A 13,060-nucleotide genomic window follows, 5' to 3' on the forward strand; every position below is an offset into this window, starting at 1 on the left:
AGTTGCCTTGGAAACACCTCCCTGCCTCACAAAAATGAGTGGTCCTAACGTCACAGTCAGAGCCCCGAAGCTATGAAGAAGTTTTCACACAGAGTATTCCTAACAAGCCTAACTAAATTTACTTGTGTTTTCTTTCAGGGGATCTCTCTATTGACGAGGGGCCGGATGTCAGAATCCAATTAATTTATCTTTAATATAAAACATAGAAACTCCCTAATTCTGCCTTCTCGGATTCTGCCCTAAGAGGGAGAAAAGGGGGAGAGCAAAGGGCTTATGGCCCTCATCTTCCTTCAGCACACTTCAAAGGACGAAGTGTGTTTATTGTGGCCTCTAAGCTTTAAATATCAAAGAAGGAGTAATGCCTTTCATGTAGTTATCCTGAAGTCTCCATCCAGACGGAAGAAGCAAGGGGATGGAATTGTGATACTTGAAACTATCACTGGAAGGGGGGTTGATTGGGTGGGACTACTGGGGAACCCCTTAAAACCTTGAATGGGAGAGCTTGAACCCCAAGTCCTGTCTAGCATGCCTGCAACCATTTTCTCTTAATAAAGGATTCCTGTTGGAAGAATTATTCTCATAATTTGATTTTTTTTTGGGGGGGGGGGGGTGTTCCTATTTCCTGCAAAAAGTCCGAGAAAGGCTTCCAATTAACTGTAGGTGAACTTCTTCGATGACTTTTCTCTCAAAGAGCCTCCCATTTAGCCATCGTTGTGAGTTCTGTCACCTTCATTAACCATTCCTCTATTGTAGGTATCTAGGACCCTTGCGATGCCTTCAGAAATCATGCCGCTGGTATCATATATAAAAATAAAATTCCCTGTGTGATTTTTTTTTTTTTTCGTAAAGCACTGTATCCGTAAACCCGATTTTCCTGTTCCCAAGCTGTCGTCTGTTGGGTGTGGCTGATGAGCTTTGGAGTCTAAAAATAAACAGGTGTACAACATATAAATGGCATCTGGGCAAATTTTAACTTCCTCTAATAAGCAATTCATTGCATGTTCAAGGACACATTGATGACCTCTTGATCTCATTCGTCAACCTTATCTGTGAATTTCCCTTTTTTCTTAGTTCATTCTCCATTTGTGTCCCAAGAACAAAATATGTGAATTTCTACTTGCTGGCCTACCACTTGTGAAACCTCAACTTACATTCATTTAGTGACCATCCCAAGTTACAATGGCTTATGGTGGTTTTCACACAACCAGTGCAGCATGCCCGTGATCACGTGATCAAAATTCGGACGTTTGGCAACTGGTTCATATTTAGGACCGTTGCTGTGTCCCAAGATCACGTGATCCCCTTTAGCGATCCTCTGACAAGCAAAGTCAATGGGGAAGCCCAGTTTGCTCATTTAATAACTGCCGTGATTCACTTAACAACGGTCGCAAGAAAGGTGAGAAAATGGGGCAAAACTTTCTTAACCAACTATATTGCTTAGCAACAGAACTTCGGGCCCCCTCAAAGACTTCCTCTCTTTTCCTCCCATTTTTTTCTTTCCTGTTTTCAGTCCTTCCTTTATAGATACAGTATTCTAGTTCCTCATTTAAATCTTTATTTATTTATGGCTCCCCTTTCACTTACACCTTAGGGACAGATTATAGTCTCAAAGTAATCAGAAAACGCTGAATTAAGCTAGACCCTCTGTCATTCTTATGAGCTTAGGGGAGAGAGGGTGTCTATATAACTGCCTCTACACAACAGGCCTTATTCCATTCTGTTCCTAGTTCTATTCCAAACTGCCTCTTATCTAGGCAGTTAGAAACCAGGCGCCTCTATTCGTGGGCCATGTTTAAACTCTGTTAGGTGTTTTTGCCTTCAACAACTCCAGGTAACTGTTTAAATCCTGATGACTTGTTATTGACTCAGCGTGCAATGTGAAGCCACATTGATCGGTTAGTTTCTAATTCAATTTGCTGGGAAATTGGAACAAATTAAATCAGTACTGTCACTAGATAGGGTATTACCAGTGATGGGATTCAGCCAGTTCACACCATTTTGGCAGAACCGGTAGCTAGTTTTTTGTTGTCCAGGCCCAGCACAGACTTCCGGAAGCAGCATCCACACAGAGAACCGGTTGTTGACATATTTGAATCCCACCACTCACTCCTTCCTTCCTTCCTTCCTTCCTTCCTTCCTTCCTTCCTTCCTTCCTTCCTTCCTTCCTTCCTTCCTTCCTTTGGTAGGATTCAGCCAGTTTGTATCACTTTGGCAGAACTGGTAACTAATTTTTTGTTGCACAGTCCCAGAACGGAGTTCCAGAAGCGGCATCCACACAGAGAACCGGTTGTTCGCCTATTTGAATCCCACCACTGGGTGTTACATTGATTTGAATCTTTTTTTAACCCACTTTTGTTATGGCTTATACATAACTCAAGGCAATAAACGAACAACACACCTTCCTCCTCCTATTTTCCCCATAATAACAACAGCCCTATCAGGTGGGTTGGCCTGAGAGGGGGGAACTGGGCCAAAGTCACCCAGCTGTTTTTTTTTTTCCATACCATTATGACTACAGGCAATCCTTGATCTGTCACCACAACGGAGCCCAACATTCCCATTACTAAGTGAGAAAGTTGTTCAGTGAAATTTGCCCCATTTTACGACCCCTCTTGCAAGAGTTGTTAAGTGAATCACTGCAGTTGTTAAATGAGTAACCAGGTTGTTAAGTGAATCTGGTTTCCCCATTGACTTTGCTTCTCAGAAGGTCACCAAAGAGGTTCACATGACCCCGGGACACTGTGACCGTCATAAATGTGAGTCAGTTGCTAGGCGCCTGAATTTTGATCATGTGACCATGGTCATGCAACAGTCATGAGTGTGAAAAGCAGTCCTATGCCATTTTTTTTCAGCGCCGTTGTTACTTCGAACCGTCACTAAATGAATTGTTGTAAATCGAGAACCACCTGTACGGTGGGGTATTAATCTCCTGTTCTCATAACATTGCTACTTAGGGAAGGGATGTAGAAGAACAACTAATAATAATATATGATAATGTCCGCTAACTTTATGATTCTTACACCTTTGCTCTCTTAATCCCTACAGAAAGATCAAAATGGGCTCCTCCCCTTTCCTCGCGAGGCCTTTATGGAACGATATGCTTATCCAAAATTAATTTAATCATAGTTTAGTCAATTAACCCACCTTGGGTCATCCTGGGGTCATGTGATCACCATTTGTCACCTTCCCACTTGGCTTCTGACAAGCAAATGCATGGAGGAAGGTGGATCCAGTTAATGATGTCCTGCAGAGATTCCCTTAACTGTGGCAGAACAGATCATAATTTTTTCCAGGATTCGTTCGCTTAGCAACCACCTTGCTTAAGCCACAAAAATCTGGTGCCAATTGGGATTGTAAGTCGAGGACTATCTGAAAAGCAATTGTACTCTGCCCTGAAAATTTGCTGTGCACAATTAAAGCAACTTTCAGAAAACCTTCAGGTGGGGACCACCGGAGTTCCTTTTCAGCCTTGCTAGAATTTGATTTATTAGGGCTGTGCTAGGTGTCCCTTCAAAGGGACTATCTGGGCAGTAATGCACATTGAGGATACTGTCCTTCTTGATTAGGTGCCACAGGATCCTCCAATTAACGAATTAACTCTTGATGACTGCATGGCCAAATCCTCACCAGTTCAATCTGTTTCCAATAACAACCCATCTGTGGTTCTTGCATGGGTTAGGGTTGATTTTTTTTCTTTCAACCAGACCATCCTCTTCTCTTTCCCCTTCCTTCCTTCCTTCCTTCCTTCCTTCCTTCCTTCCTTCCTTCCTTCCTTCCTTCCTTCCTTCCTTCCTTCCTTCATATAGTTGCATTTTCAAGTCTGGTGCTTCTTACTCAATTTCAAACAGAAATGAAGGCTCATTTGTATTGTCTTTCTTTTCTCTTTTGAGGAGAGAAATAGTCGATTTTACTGTGTCTGGCAGTCTAGAGATTGACCATCCCCCAAAAAGGTCTTCTCTGCACAAAGATCAAAGCCAGTGGAATTGTCCATCTCTAATGGCTTCTCTTACCTTGGGCTGCTGCATTATTGGAGTGTTGCTGTACCTCACAGATAAAAGTAAGGAAAAATCCTAAAGCATCCTTCTAAATCAATGTTTCTCAACCCTGACAACTTTAAGATGGGTGGACTTCAACTCCCAGAATTCCTCAGCCACAATCACCTAAGATTTTGGCACTCTTTCATGAAATCTGTTGTGATTGGTTCAGAGTCACCCAGCTCACTTTGATGCCTAAGGCGGGAATAGAACTCACCGTCTCCTGGTGATTGGCCCAAAACCACCCAGCCAGCTTTCATGCCTAAAGTGAGACTAGAATTCTAGCCTGGTGACTCAACCACTAAACCCAATTCCCTTTTTGCTCAATGGAGTATGAAACCCTAGAAAATAAATTAATTCAGTCCCAAAGCCCAGCTCCACTTCTGTAACATGCTGAACCAGCTCCCGTAAAGACCTAATAATGCATTTGCACAGCCTGCTACAGAAAGTTAATTTTAACCTTTGGTGGGGGTGATTTGTGTAGGTGGGTGGATGTGGTTTTGCATGTTGTACTGCCTGTATTGCTCAGTGGCCCATGTGAATCTTGTAATTAGGATAAGTATATTGTGGGAATCTAGAGCCGTGGTGGCACAGTGGTTAGAATGCAGTATTGCAGGCAAATTCTGCCCACTGCCAGGAGTTTGATCCTGACCGACTCAAGGTTGACTCAGCCTTTCATCCTTCCAAGGTTGGTGATACAAGGACCCAGATTGTTGGGGGCAAGAGGTTGACTCCGTAAACTGCTTAGAGAGGGCTGTAAAGCAGTATGAAGTGGTATATAAGTCTTAAGTGCTATTGCTAGAGCCAAATACTCCCATTTTAAATGTGCTTTTTGGGAAAACAGTCAAAGGTATTGTCTAGCATACATTCATGGGTGTTTGGATGAAACAAGGCAGCCACCTAATTTTAACACTGTCCAAGAAATGCACACACACACACACACACACACACACACACACACACACAAAGAAATCCAACAAATGAACCACTCAACTCTTGCTCCATCCTTTGCTTTTAGGTTGGTCTTTATCATGTGATGTTTGTAGACGTCCTAAGGAAGATTGTGCTGGAGAATCACAAGTGTGCTATTCTATCTTAGACCGGTGCGCTACTTTCCAATCAAAAAACCACAAAAGTAAGCAGAAAAGACCACTCTAGAAGTCTCATCCCAATATTTCCAATTGTGCACATGGGAATATGAGTCTCTCCCATCAACCCCTCTGGAATACTCTGCCAGATTTTCATGAACGTTATGAATATACTGTTTTTTTTAAAGATACAAGTAACCCTTGACCTATGGTCATAATAGAGCCCAAAATTTCTGTTGCTAAACGAGACCTTTGTTAAGTGAGTTCTGCCCCATTTTGTGCGACCTTTCCTGCTACAATTGTTAAGTGAATCACTGCAGTTATTAAGTTAGCAACATGGTTGTTAAGTGAATCTGGCTTCCCCATGAACTTGGCTTGTCAGGAGGTCACAAAAGAGGATCACATGACACCCCTTAGGACATTGCGACCGTCATAAATAGGAAGCAGTTGACAAGCATCTGAATTTTGATCACATGACTACAGGGATGCTGCAATGTCTTAAGTGTGAAAAACGGTCATAAATCCCTTTTTTCAGCACCGTTGTAACTTCGGTCACTAAATGAACTGCTGTAAATCGAGGACTGACTGTATTTTTTTTTTATTACACTATGCCTTTTTGGTAAAGGCTTTTTCATTTTGCTGCTGAATGAACTTTGGCAAACCAAGTTATTAACATAAGCAACTGATTTTTAAAAATCCTTATGAACCTCTTTCAGATTTATCCCTTTTTTCCAGTTGGTCCTATATTTTCCCCAAGAAATTATTGTCATCATAGCTCCGTTTCTCAACCTTTTCACCTTTAAGATGTGTTGATTTCCGAATACTTTGAAATATGGGGCAAATTTTACTGTTGGTATGAATTAAGGAGAACTGCTCGGACTTCAAGTTAATGGTAGAATTAAAAGATATATATAACTGTACATATAATTGTATATATAATTGTATTGTATAGAAGGATGAGGTTTACATAGAGGTTAAGAACGATGTATTAAGCTTTTGTACCATGAGAAACAAACTGATAGGAAAATTCATTCTGGAATGTCATGTTTGTCAATTTTTGTTTTAATTGTATTATGAATAAAAAAGAAATGAAAAAAAAGATGTGTTGATTTCAACTCCCAGAATTCCTCAGCCAGCCATCTTCTGGGAGATGAAGCCTACATATCTTAAAGTTGCTAAGATTGAGAGACTCTGGCTAAGTATACTCTTTCCCAAAAATTCCTAAATCTTCTACAGGTTGTCCTTGACTTACAACCACAATGGAGCCTAAAAATGTCTGTTGTTAAGTGAGACATTTGTTAAGTGAGTTTTGCTCCATTTTACCACCTTTCTCGCCACAGTTGTTAAGGGAATCTTGCTAAGTTAGTAACCAGGTTCTGAAGAGATCTTGCTTCCCCATTCTTTGCTTGTCAGAAGGTCGCAAAAGGGGAACACATGACCTTGGGACACAGCAACGGTCATAAGTATGAACCAGTTGCCAGGCATCTGAATTTTGATCACATGATCATGAGGAGGTTAGAACAATTAGCCAGTGGAACGACTTGCCTCCAGAAGTTGTGGGTGCTCCAACACTGGAGGTTTTTAAGAAGAGACTGGACAGCCATTTGTCTGAAATGGCATAGGGCAGTGGTGGCAAACCTATGGCACGGGTGCCAGAGGTGGCACTCTGAGCCTTCTCTGTTGGCACGCACGAGGATGCCACTGCCAGCAGCAGGTCCATCAGGCCGCCACCAGGAGGTCTACCTGGCACAAAGGGAGGCAAAGTGGCCGACTTGCAAGCTCGAGTAGAGGTGGTAGAGCAGAGGTCACCAACCATTGTCGATTGGCGGACTGGAAGAAAAGGGAGGGGAAGCATTTTACATGTGTGTGTACGCGCATGGGGCCACTAGCATGCACGCGCTGCAAATAAGGCAGGACTAGTGCCTGCGTGATACTCACTAGCCCTGCCCCATTCTTGCGTGGTACGGTGCCTTGTATCTGCACCCTGCGGCGCAGCAGCAGCTGTTTTTGTACCTTGCAGCACGGTGGCCCATTTTTGCGCCCCAGGTTTTTGCACTCAGAGGTGCCTCCCTGCCCCCCCCCCCAGGGCACCGCAGTGCTGATGGGCCCCTGGCACTTTGCAATAAATAAGTGGGATTTGGGTTGTGGTTTGGGCACTTGGTCTCTAAAAGGTTCGTCATCACTGGTATAGGGTTTCCTGCCTGAACAGGGGGGTGGACTAGAAGACCTCCAAGGTCCCTTCCAATTCTGTTATTCTGTTATATTCTGTTATTCAGTTTGTTTTTTTCCAATTTACATAGGTGCATGTGTGCATGACCACACATCTTTCCAGCCCTCTTGATTAGGCCCACCGCAAAAGTCGCTGTTTCTCACGTGGCCCCTTGGGAAAATTAATGGCCCACCCCTGATATAAAGTGTCTCTAGCTGGAGATGGTCAACCTGTGGCCACCATTTAGGACTGAAACATTTCTTTCTCCTTCATCATTACAGGTGGAAAATTTATGACAAGAAAAGCCTGTGTCCAAGCGAATAGCTGCTATGAAAACATCACCAGTGTGGACCTGGGGGACAGAGGGGTTATCTCATCCAAGCTGACCTGTTGTTCTGGCGCTGCATGCTTAAAAGCTCTGCCCCCTTGTATGTAGGCCATTCTCTACTGAACTGCTGAAAGGACTGGGTGATAAACAAGAGATAGATGGTTCCACGCCCGTTTGCACTATTCAGGAGAGCCTGAGGGCACAGATCAACCTCCAAGTGGCCTCAGCAACTCTCAGAAAGAGTGCTAATGACCAGATGACTCAAGGAATATAGATCCTTCCATTTGCTGCCATTCAGTCAGCACTGATGAAGCTTCTTGGATGAGAAGCATCTTCAGGGAAAAATGAAGTCCTTTGTTGCCTTTTGGAGGAAAAAAGCATCTTTGGGACAATTATGACCTGGATGACTGAGACTGTCCATAGATATTTTTCCTGACTGTTATCCCTGCATTATTAAACACACATTATTAGAAATAACAGACAAATTCCTTGTGTGTCTAATCACACTTGGCCAAATAGAGTATTCCATTCCATTGCATTGCATTATTTATGGTTGAAAATCCCCATTGCAGTTTGTGGCCCCACGTACCGTTCCCAAGAAAAGTAGCCCCAAATGCACACACACAAAAAGAGTTTATGCAAAATTAAGGTATGAACTATGAAGAGAACTAGATATCGTGTTTCCCAACTGGGGCAAATTTAAGATGGATGGAATTCATCTGCTAGAGTTCCTTAGCCAGCATGAATTCTGAGCAGTTAGAATAGAATAAGAATAGAAGTAAAACTTCATTGTCACTTTAAATGTACACTAATCAGCATACATTAAAATGAAATTTCATTGCATTAAGCTCTCAAAAAATACCATTATGCATATATCCCCCACACACACACGTATACATATATGGCACAGAGAAATATCACAGTCTAGTTTGAATGTATGCGTATACATGATGGTGTCATTTTATTTGGTTTTTTTTTTTTTTTAATGCAGTGCCCTCTGAAAATGCAACACCGAATGGGAACAAATGCAAAAGCTGTTTTGCTAAAGAACGTACCTACTGCACATGGGAAGAAACTATTTTGTGCAAAGGAGATCAGACTTACTGCCTTGAGTTAGCTGGAGAAGCTGACTGGGGTGGATACGGCACTTTGCAAGCACATGGTAACAACCCTCTCTTTTTCTTATCTTTTTTTCCTTTTTCTTTTCTGACTTTCCCTTTCTCTCTCTCTCTCCCACAGACCTAGCCAATGCAGAATGGGCCAACTCACTACGGCCAACTCACTGCTGGACCCTTTAACAATTTTATTTAATTTTTTAAAATGTAAATAAAATAGTATTTTATTTTTGGCCATTCACATTTCATTCTGTCCCTCCTTCTTCATCCTTTCTTTAATGGTTCTAGTCTACCAATTCTTTGGTATTAGTGTAACTCTTCTCCCGCAGAGAGTTGTCCCACGGCGAGGTGGCCATGTTGAGTTGGCATGGTGAGTTGGCCATGTTAAGTTGGCCATGGTAAATTGTCTTATGGCGAGTTGGGTGTGGCAAATTGTCATGTCAATGCCATCTTTCCCCAAAATTGCAGTGCAGGTGATACCTGTGCGATCTCAGAGAAAGATGGGGTTGCGTCAAGGAGTTGCCAACAGGTGCTACAGGTAGGCTTTCTTACTCCTCAAAGTATACTTTGCGCCTCCGAATGCAGCCATGGCATTCTCAAGTCTTTGAGTTATCAAAAGTTAATTATTTGGGGTAATTACAAGTAGTCCTTGACCTATGACTCATCACTTAGTGACCTTTGGAAAGTACAATGGACCTCCCCAGGGCTACTGACAACCCAGTTCCAATTTTCTGGCACCCTCCCTGGTCATGTGACCACAGGTCAAGCACTCGACAACCGTCTTGCATTTACAGCTGTTTGCAGCATCCCACCGTCACATGACCACATTTTACAATGTTTTTGCTGAAAGCCAGCATTTATATTCAGACTGTGGGATGCTGCAGAACTAAAGAAGCTTCTTGGATGAGAAGCAAAACGTCTTCAAGAAGAGGAAAAAAAAAAACCAAGAATGTTCAGTTGCTTTTTGAAAAGCACCTTTGGGACAACCATGACTGTATGACTGAGAATCTCCATAGACATCACTGTCTCTAGCCTAGTGCCTTAACCCTTATTCAAACTGGCTCAATAGTAATAATAATAATAATAATAATAATAATAATAATAATAATAATGATGATGATGATGATGATATCTGTAATACCATCAAACATCCACATCTGCCTATCGAAGGTCCTTGGTAAGGACTCAATAGGTTGACAAAATGCCAAATCCAGTCTGAACATCTGGCTGACTGTGCAATGATAATGATAATGATAATGATGATGATAATAATAATAATAATAATAATAATAATAATAATAATAATAATAATAATAATAATAGTATCCCAGGTCCTGGGTAAGGACTCGATAGGTAGACAAAATGCCAAATCCAGTCTGAACATCTGGCTGACTGTGCGATGATTGATTGGTGATAATAATAATTCAAACAGACAGGCACCTGCCACATATCACCCCAGATTTAACAATTGTCAATAAGGAAGACAAAAAAAGTCTTGATAGTTTGATGTGGCAGCATCTGGAGACAGCAGAATAGACGAGAAAGAAATGGAGAAGATAACAAAATACAAAGACCTACAAATAGAAATAGAAAGACTGTGGCAAAGGCAAGCAAGGGTAGTACTAATAGTGATAGGTGCCTTGGGTGCAATCCCAAAACAACTGGAGCACCACTTGAACACCATTGGCATTGACAAATTCGCTATTAGTCAATTGCAAAAGGTGGTTTTACTAGGAACAGCTTCTATCCTGTGACAAGATCTGTAACACCATCAAACATCCACATCTGCCTATCCCAGGTCCAGTCTGAAAGCTGGATGACTGCGATTCCTTCTCCTCCTCGTCGTCCTCCTCGCCCTCCTCTCCTCCTCCTCCTTCTCCTTCTCCTTCTCCTTCTCCTCCTTCTCTTCCTCGTCCTCGTCCTTATCCTCCTCTTCCTCCTCCTCCTCCCCCTCCCCTCCTTCTTCTTCTCCTCCTCCTCCTCCTCCTCCTCCTCTTCCTCCTCGTCCTTGTCCTCCTCCTCCTCCTCCTCCTCCTCCTCCTCCTCCTCCTCCTCCTCTTCCTCCAATAGTAATATCACAGCAGGCAGGATGTGGAACTGCTGGGAATTCCAAGTGAGTTGGCTAGGCTGGGGGAAAAGGAGTCTAAAATTTCCAATTGTCTCCACAGATGAAGTGGCCACCATGATAAAGTTTGCCATGAAGGGCTGTGTCAACCCCGCCTTCTGCGAGCTGTTTCATGAGGGATCGGTCTATTTTGCCACGCTCTTTCTATTTGGTAGAGGAAGCTGCAGGCCAGCCACTGCAGAAGCCACAACTGTACCATCCCCCAGAGTCAGTTTCTTCTTCCACGTGTTTGCTGGATTCTTACTTGTGGAGATCTATGCTTGATGACTTCCTGGCTGAGACTTTTCTCCTGGACAGCCTCTTGGCCAACTTCTTCAGCCCTTAGGCCTTATGCAGATCGTAGCCTTTACAGATTCAGAAGAACTCAGATCGTCTAAATTATATAAGTGGTGGTTTCTTTTGCATCTTGGGGGCCCTCCAGAAGGAGCAAGGCAAGCCCCACCCCCAAGGCTACTATACTCTAAAGCAGTGTTTCTCAACCTTGACAATTTTAAGGCATGTGGACTTCAACTCCCAGAATTCCACAGCCAGCGTTGCTGGCTGTGGAATTCTGGGAGTTGAAGTCCACATGCCTTAAAATGTCAAGGTTGAGAAACACTGCTCTAAAGCAATGGTTAAAGGAAACAAATGTTGACACATGGTGGATGTGTAAAGCACGTGGTGGATGTGTAAACCAGTATTTTTCAACCTTGGGCAATTTTAAGATAGGTGGCCTTCAACTTCCAGAATTCCCCAGCCAGCATGGCTGGCTGGGGACTTCTGGGAATTGAAGTCCATCCATCTTAAAATGGCTAAGGTTGAGGTTAGGTAGATACTGTGTTGGTCTGTTCTCAGAAGATGGTGGTTCTATAGAATGGAAGACTTGAAGATGGTTTCATGCTAAAGAATGGGGTCCCAGGTGTGTAACAGAACCTGTTTCCTGGTTATGTTGATGGCTGTTTTTATTTTATTTTATTTTTTGGCTTGTTGTATTCTGTGTTTCATTTTTTGTATTGTTATGTACATTTTATTTATTTTAATGTTTTGGGCTGCCCAGGGTCATGACTTTGTGATGGGTGGCTGTATAAATGGATTGAATAAATTTTTGAAAAAAAATAAACTCTTGTCTGACTCACTGGGAGTTGGGAGAGCCTGCTTCATCACTGCTGGAAGTGTGAGCATCTATGTGCGATGACCAAGTTGATGGGTGTCTTTTGTTGTATAATATCCTCCAGATATTGCTAACCAAGTGTTGAAGAACAGCCATCCCAGCTGAGAGGAGGGATCAAATGGGGAATTAGCATGGAGTCGTTACATAAACACAAGAGGGCAAGGTGTCCTTGCCCCTTGAATGTTTTTGAGCCTTATCTAGTCTTTCCGAGGTGAATTTGCCAGTTTGGGAAGATTCCTGTACAATAGGCATAGAACAATAAAGTAGCTAGTTTGAACTCTACACAGGTGAGTCTGGTTGTTCATGCCTGACAGCAAATTCTTCATTGCCTGGTCTGGTATGGATGGCTATGCCATTCTTTAGCTTGTATTTTTGCTTCCCTTCCCAGCTGGACCTCCTGTTACATACAGTAGATACTCTATCAACATAGACATAGCCCACCTTTGGCCCTGATGGCCAAAACAACAAGCATCCTAGACAACCCCTCAATGTTGTTGACTACAAGTCTCAGCAGCCTTAGTCCTTGACTATCCTTCACCCTTCAAGTTGGCCATGAATGTGTTCACTATCCAATAAATGTCCTGTGTTGATGTGGGCAGAAATCTACCACTAGCTCACTGAATGACTTTGTGATATTTGCTTTCTTTCAATCAATCTCCCTCACAGGATTGTTTTTGTAAGGAAAAATTGGTAGAGGGAGTGCTGTGCACATTTCCTTGAGCTTCTAGAGCAGGGGTCTTCAAACTTGGCCCTTTTATGACTTGTGCCTGGCTGAGGAATTCTGGGAGTTGAAGTCCACAAGTCATAAAAGGGCCAAGTTTGTAGATCCCTGCTCTAGAGCAATGTTTCTCAACCTTGGCAACTTGAAGATGTGTGAACTTCAACTCCCAGAATTCCCCAGCCAGCATTGGTAAGGAAGGAATAAATCCATCAAATAAATAAAACAAATGAACTTAATGTTTTCATCAAAGATTAGATTTCATATATAACCATTGTGAACATACCGCTTTC

At 42.6% G+C, this 13,060-nt stretch overlaps 1 protein-coding gene across 1 annotated transcript; it reads left to right on the forward strand.

Moving 5' to 3' along the window:
- The first annotated feature begins 1,728 nt into the window (after nucleotides 1-1,728).
- Nucleotides 1,729-11,384, forward strand: LOC120317629 (phospholipase A2 inhibitor and Ly6/PLAUR domain-containing protein-like). The gene is made up of 6 exons (XM_039364360.1): nucleotides 1,729-1,831; nucleotides 3,891-4,057; nucleotides 5,053-5,169; nucleotides 7,613-7,759; nucleotides 8,651-8,821; nucleotides 10,943-11,384. Exons 2-6 carry the CDS (start codon nucleotides 3,997-3,999, stop codon nucleotides 11,161-11,163), a joined length of 717 nt encoding a protein of 238 aa, XP_039220294.1. The 5' UTR covers nucleotides 1,729-1,831; nucleotides 3,891-3,996; the 3' UTR covers nucleotides 11,164-11,384.
- The last annotated feature ends 1,676 nt before the right edge of the window (nucleotides 11,385-13,060 follow it).

Source organism: Crotalus tigris, unplaced genomic scaffold (assembly GCF_016545835.1).
Source record: "Crotalus tigris isolate CLP2741 ecotype Arizona unplaced genomic scaffold, ASM1654583v1 scf7180000019753.2282721675:598951, whole genome shotgun sequence".
NCBI lineage: Eukaryota > Metazoa > Chordata > Lepidosauria > Squamata > Viperidae > Crotalus > Crotalus tigris.

What these genes read in the sequence shown, in the direction of transcription:
- LOC120317629 (XM_039364360.1), top strand. Translation starts at nt 3,997, where the DNA reads ATGGCTTCTCTTACCTTGGGCTGCTGCATTATTGGAGTGTTGCTGTAC. An exon ending in GCTGTACCTCACAGATAAAA is followed by an intron (nt 4,058 to 5,052) that starts GTAAGGAAAAAT and finishes CTTTGCTTTTAG; the next exon opens with GTTGGTCTTTATCATGTGAT. An exon ending in CCAATCAAAAAACCACAAAA is followed by an intron (nt 5,170 to 7,612) that starts GTAAGCAGAAAA and finishes TCATCATTACAG; the next exon opens with GTGGAAAATTTATGACAAGA.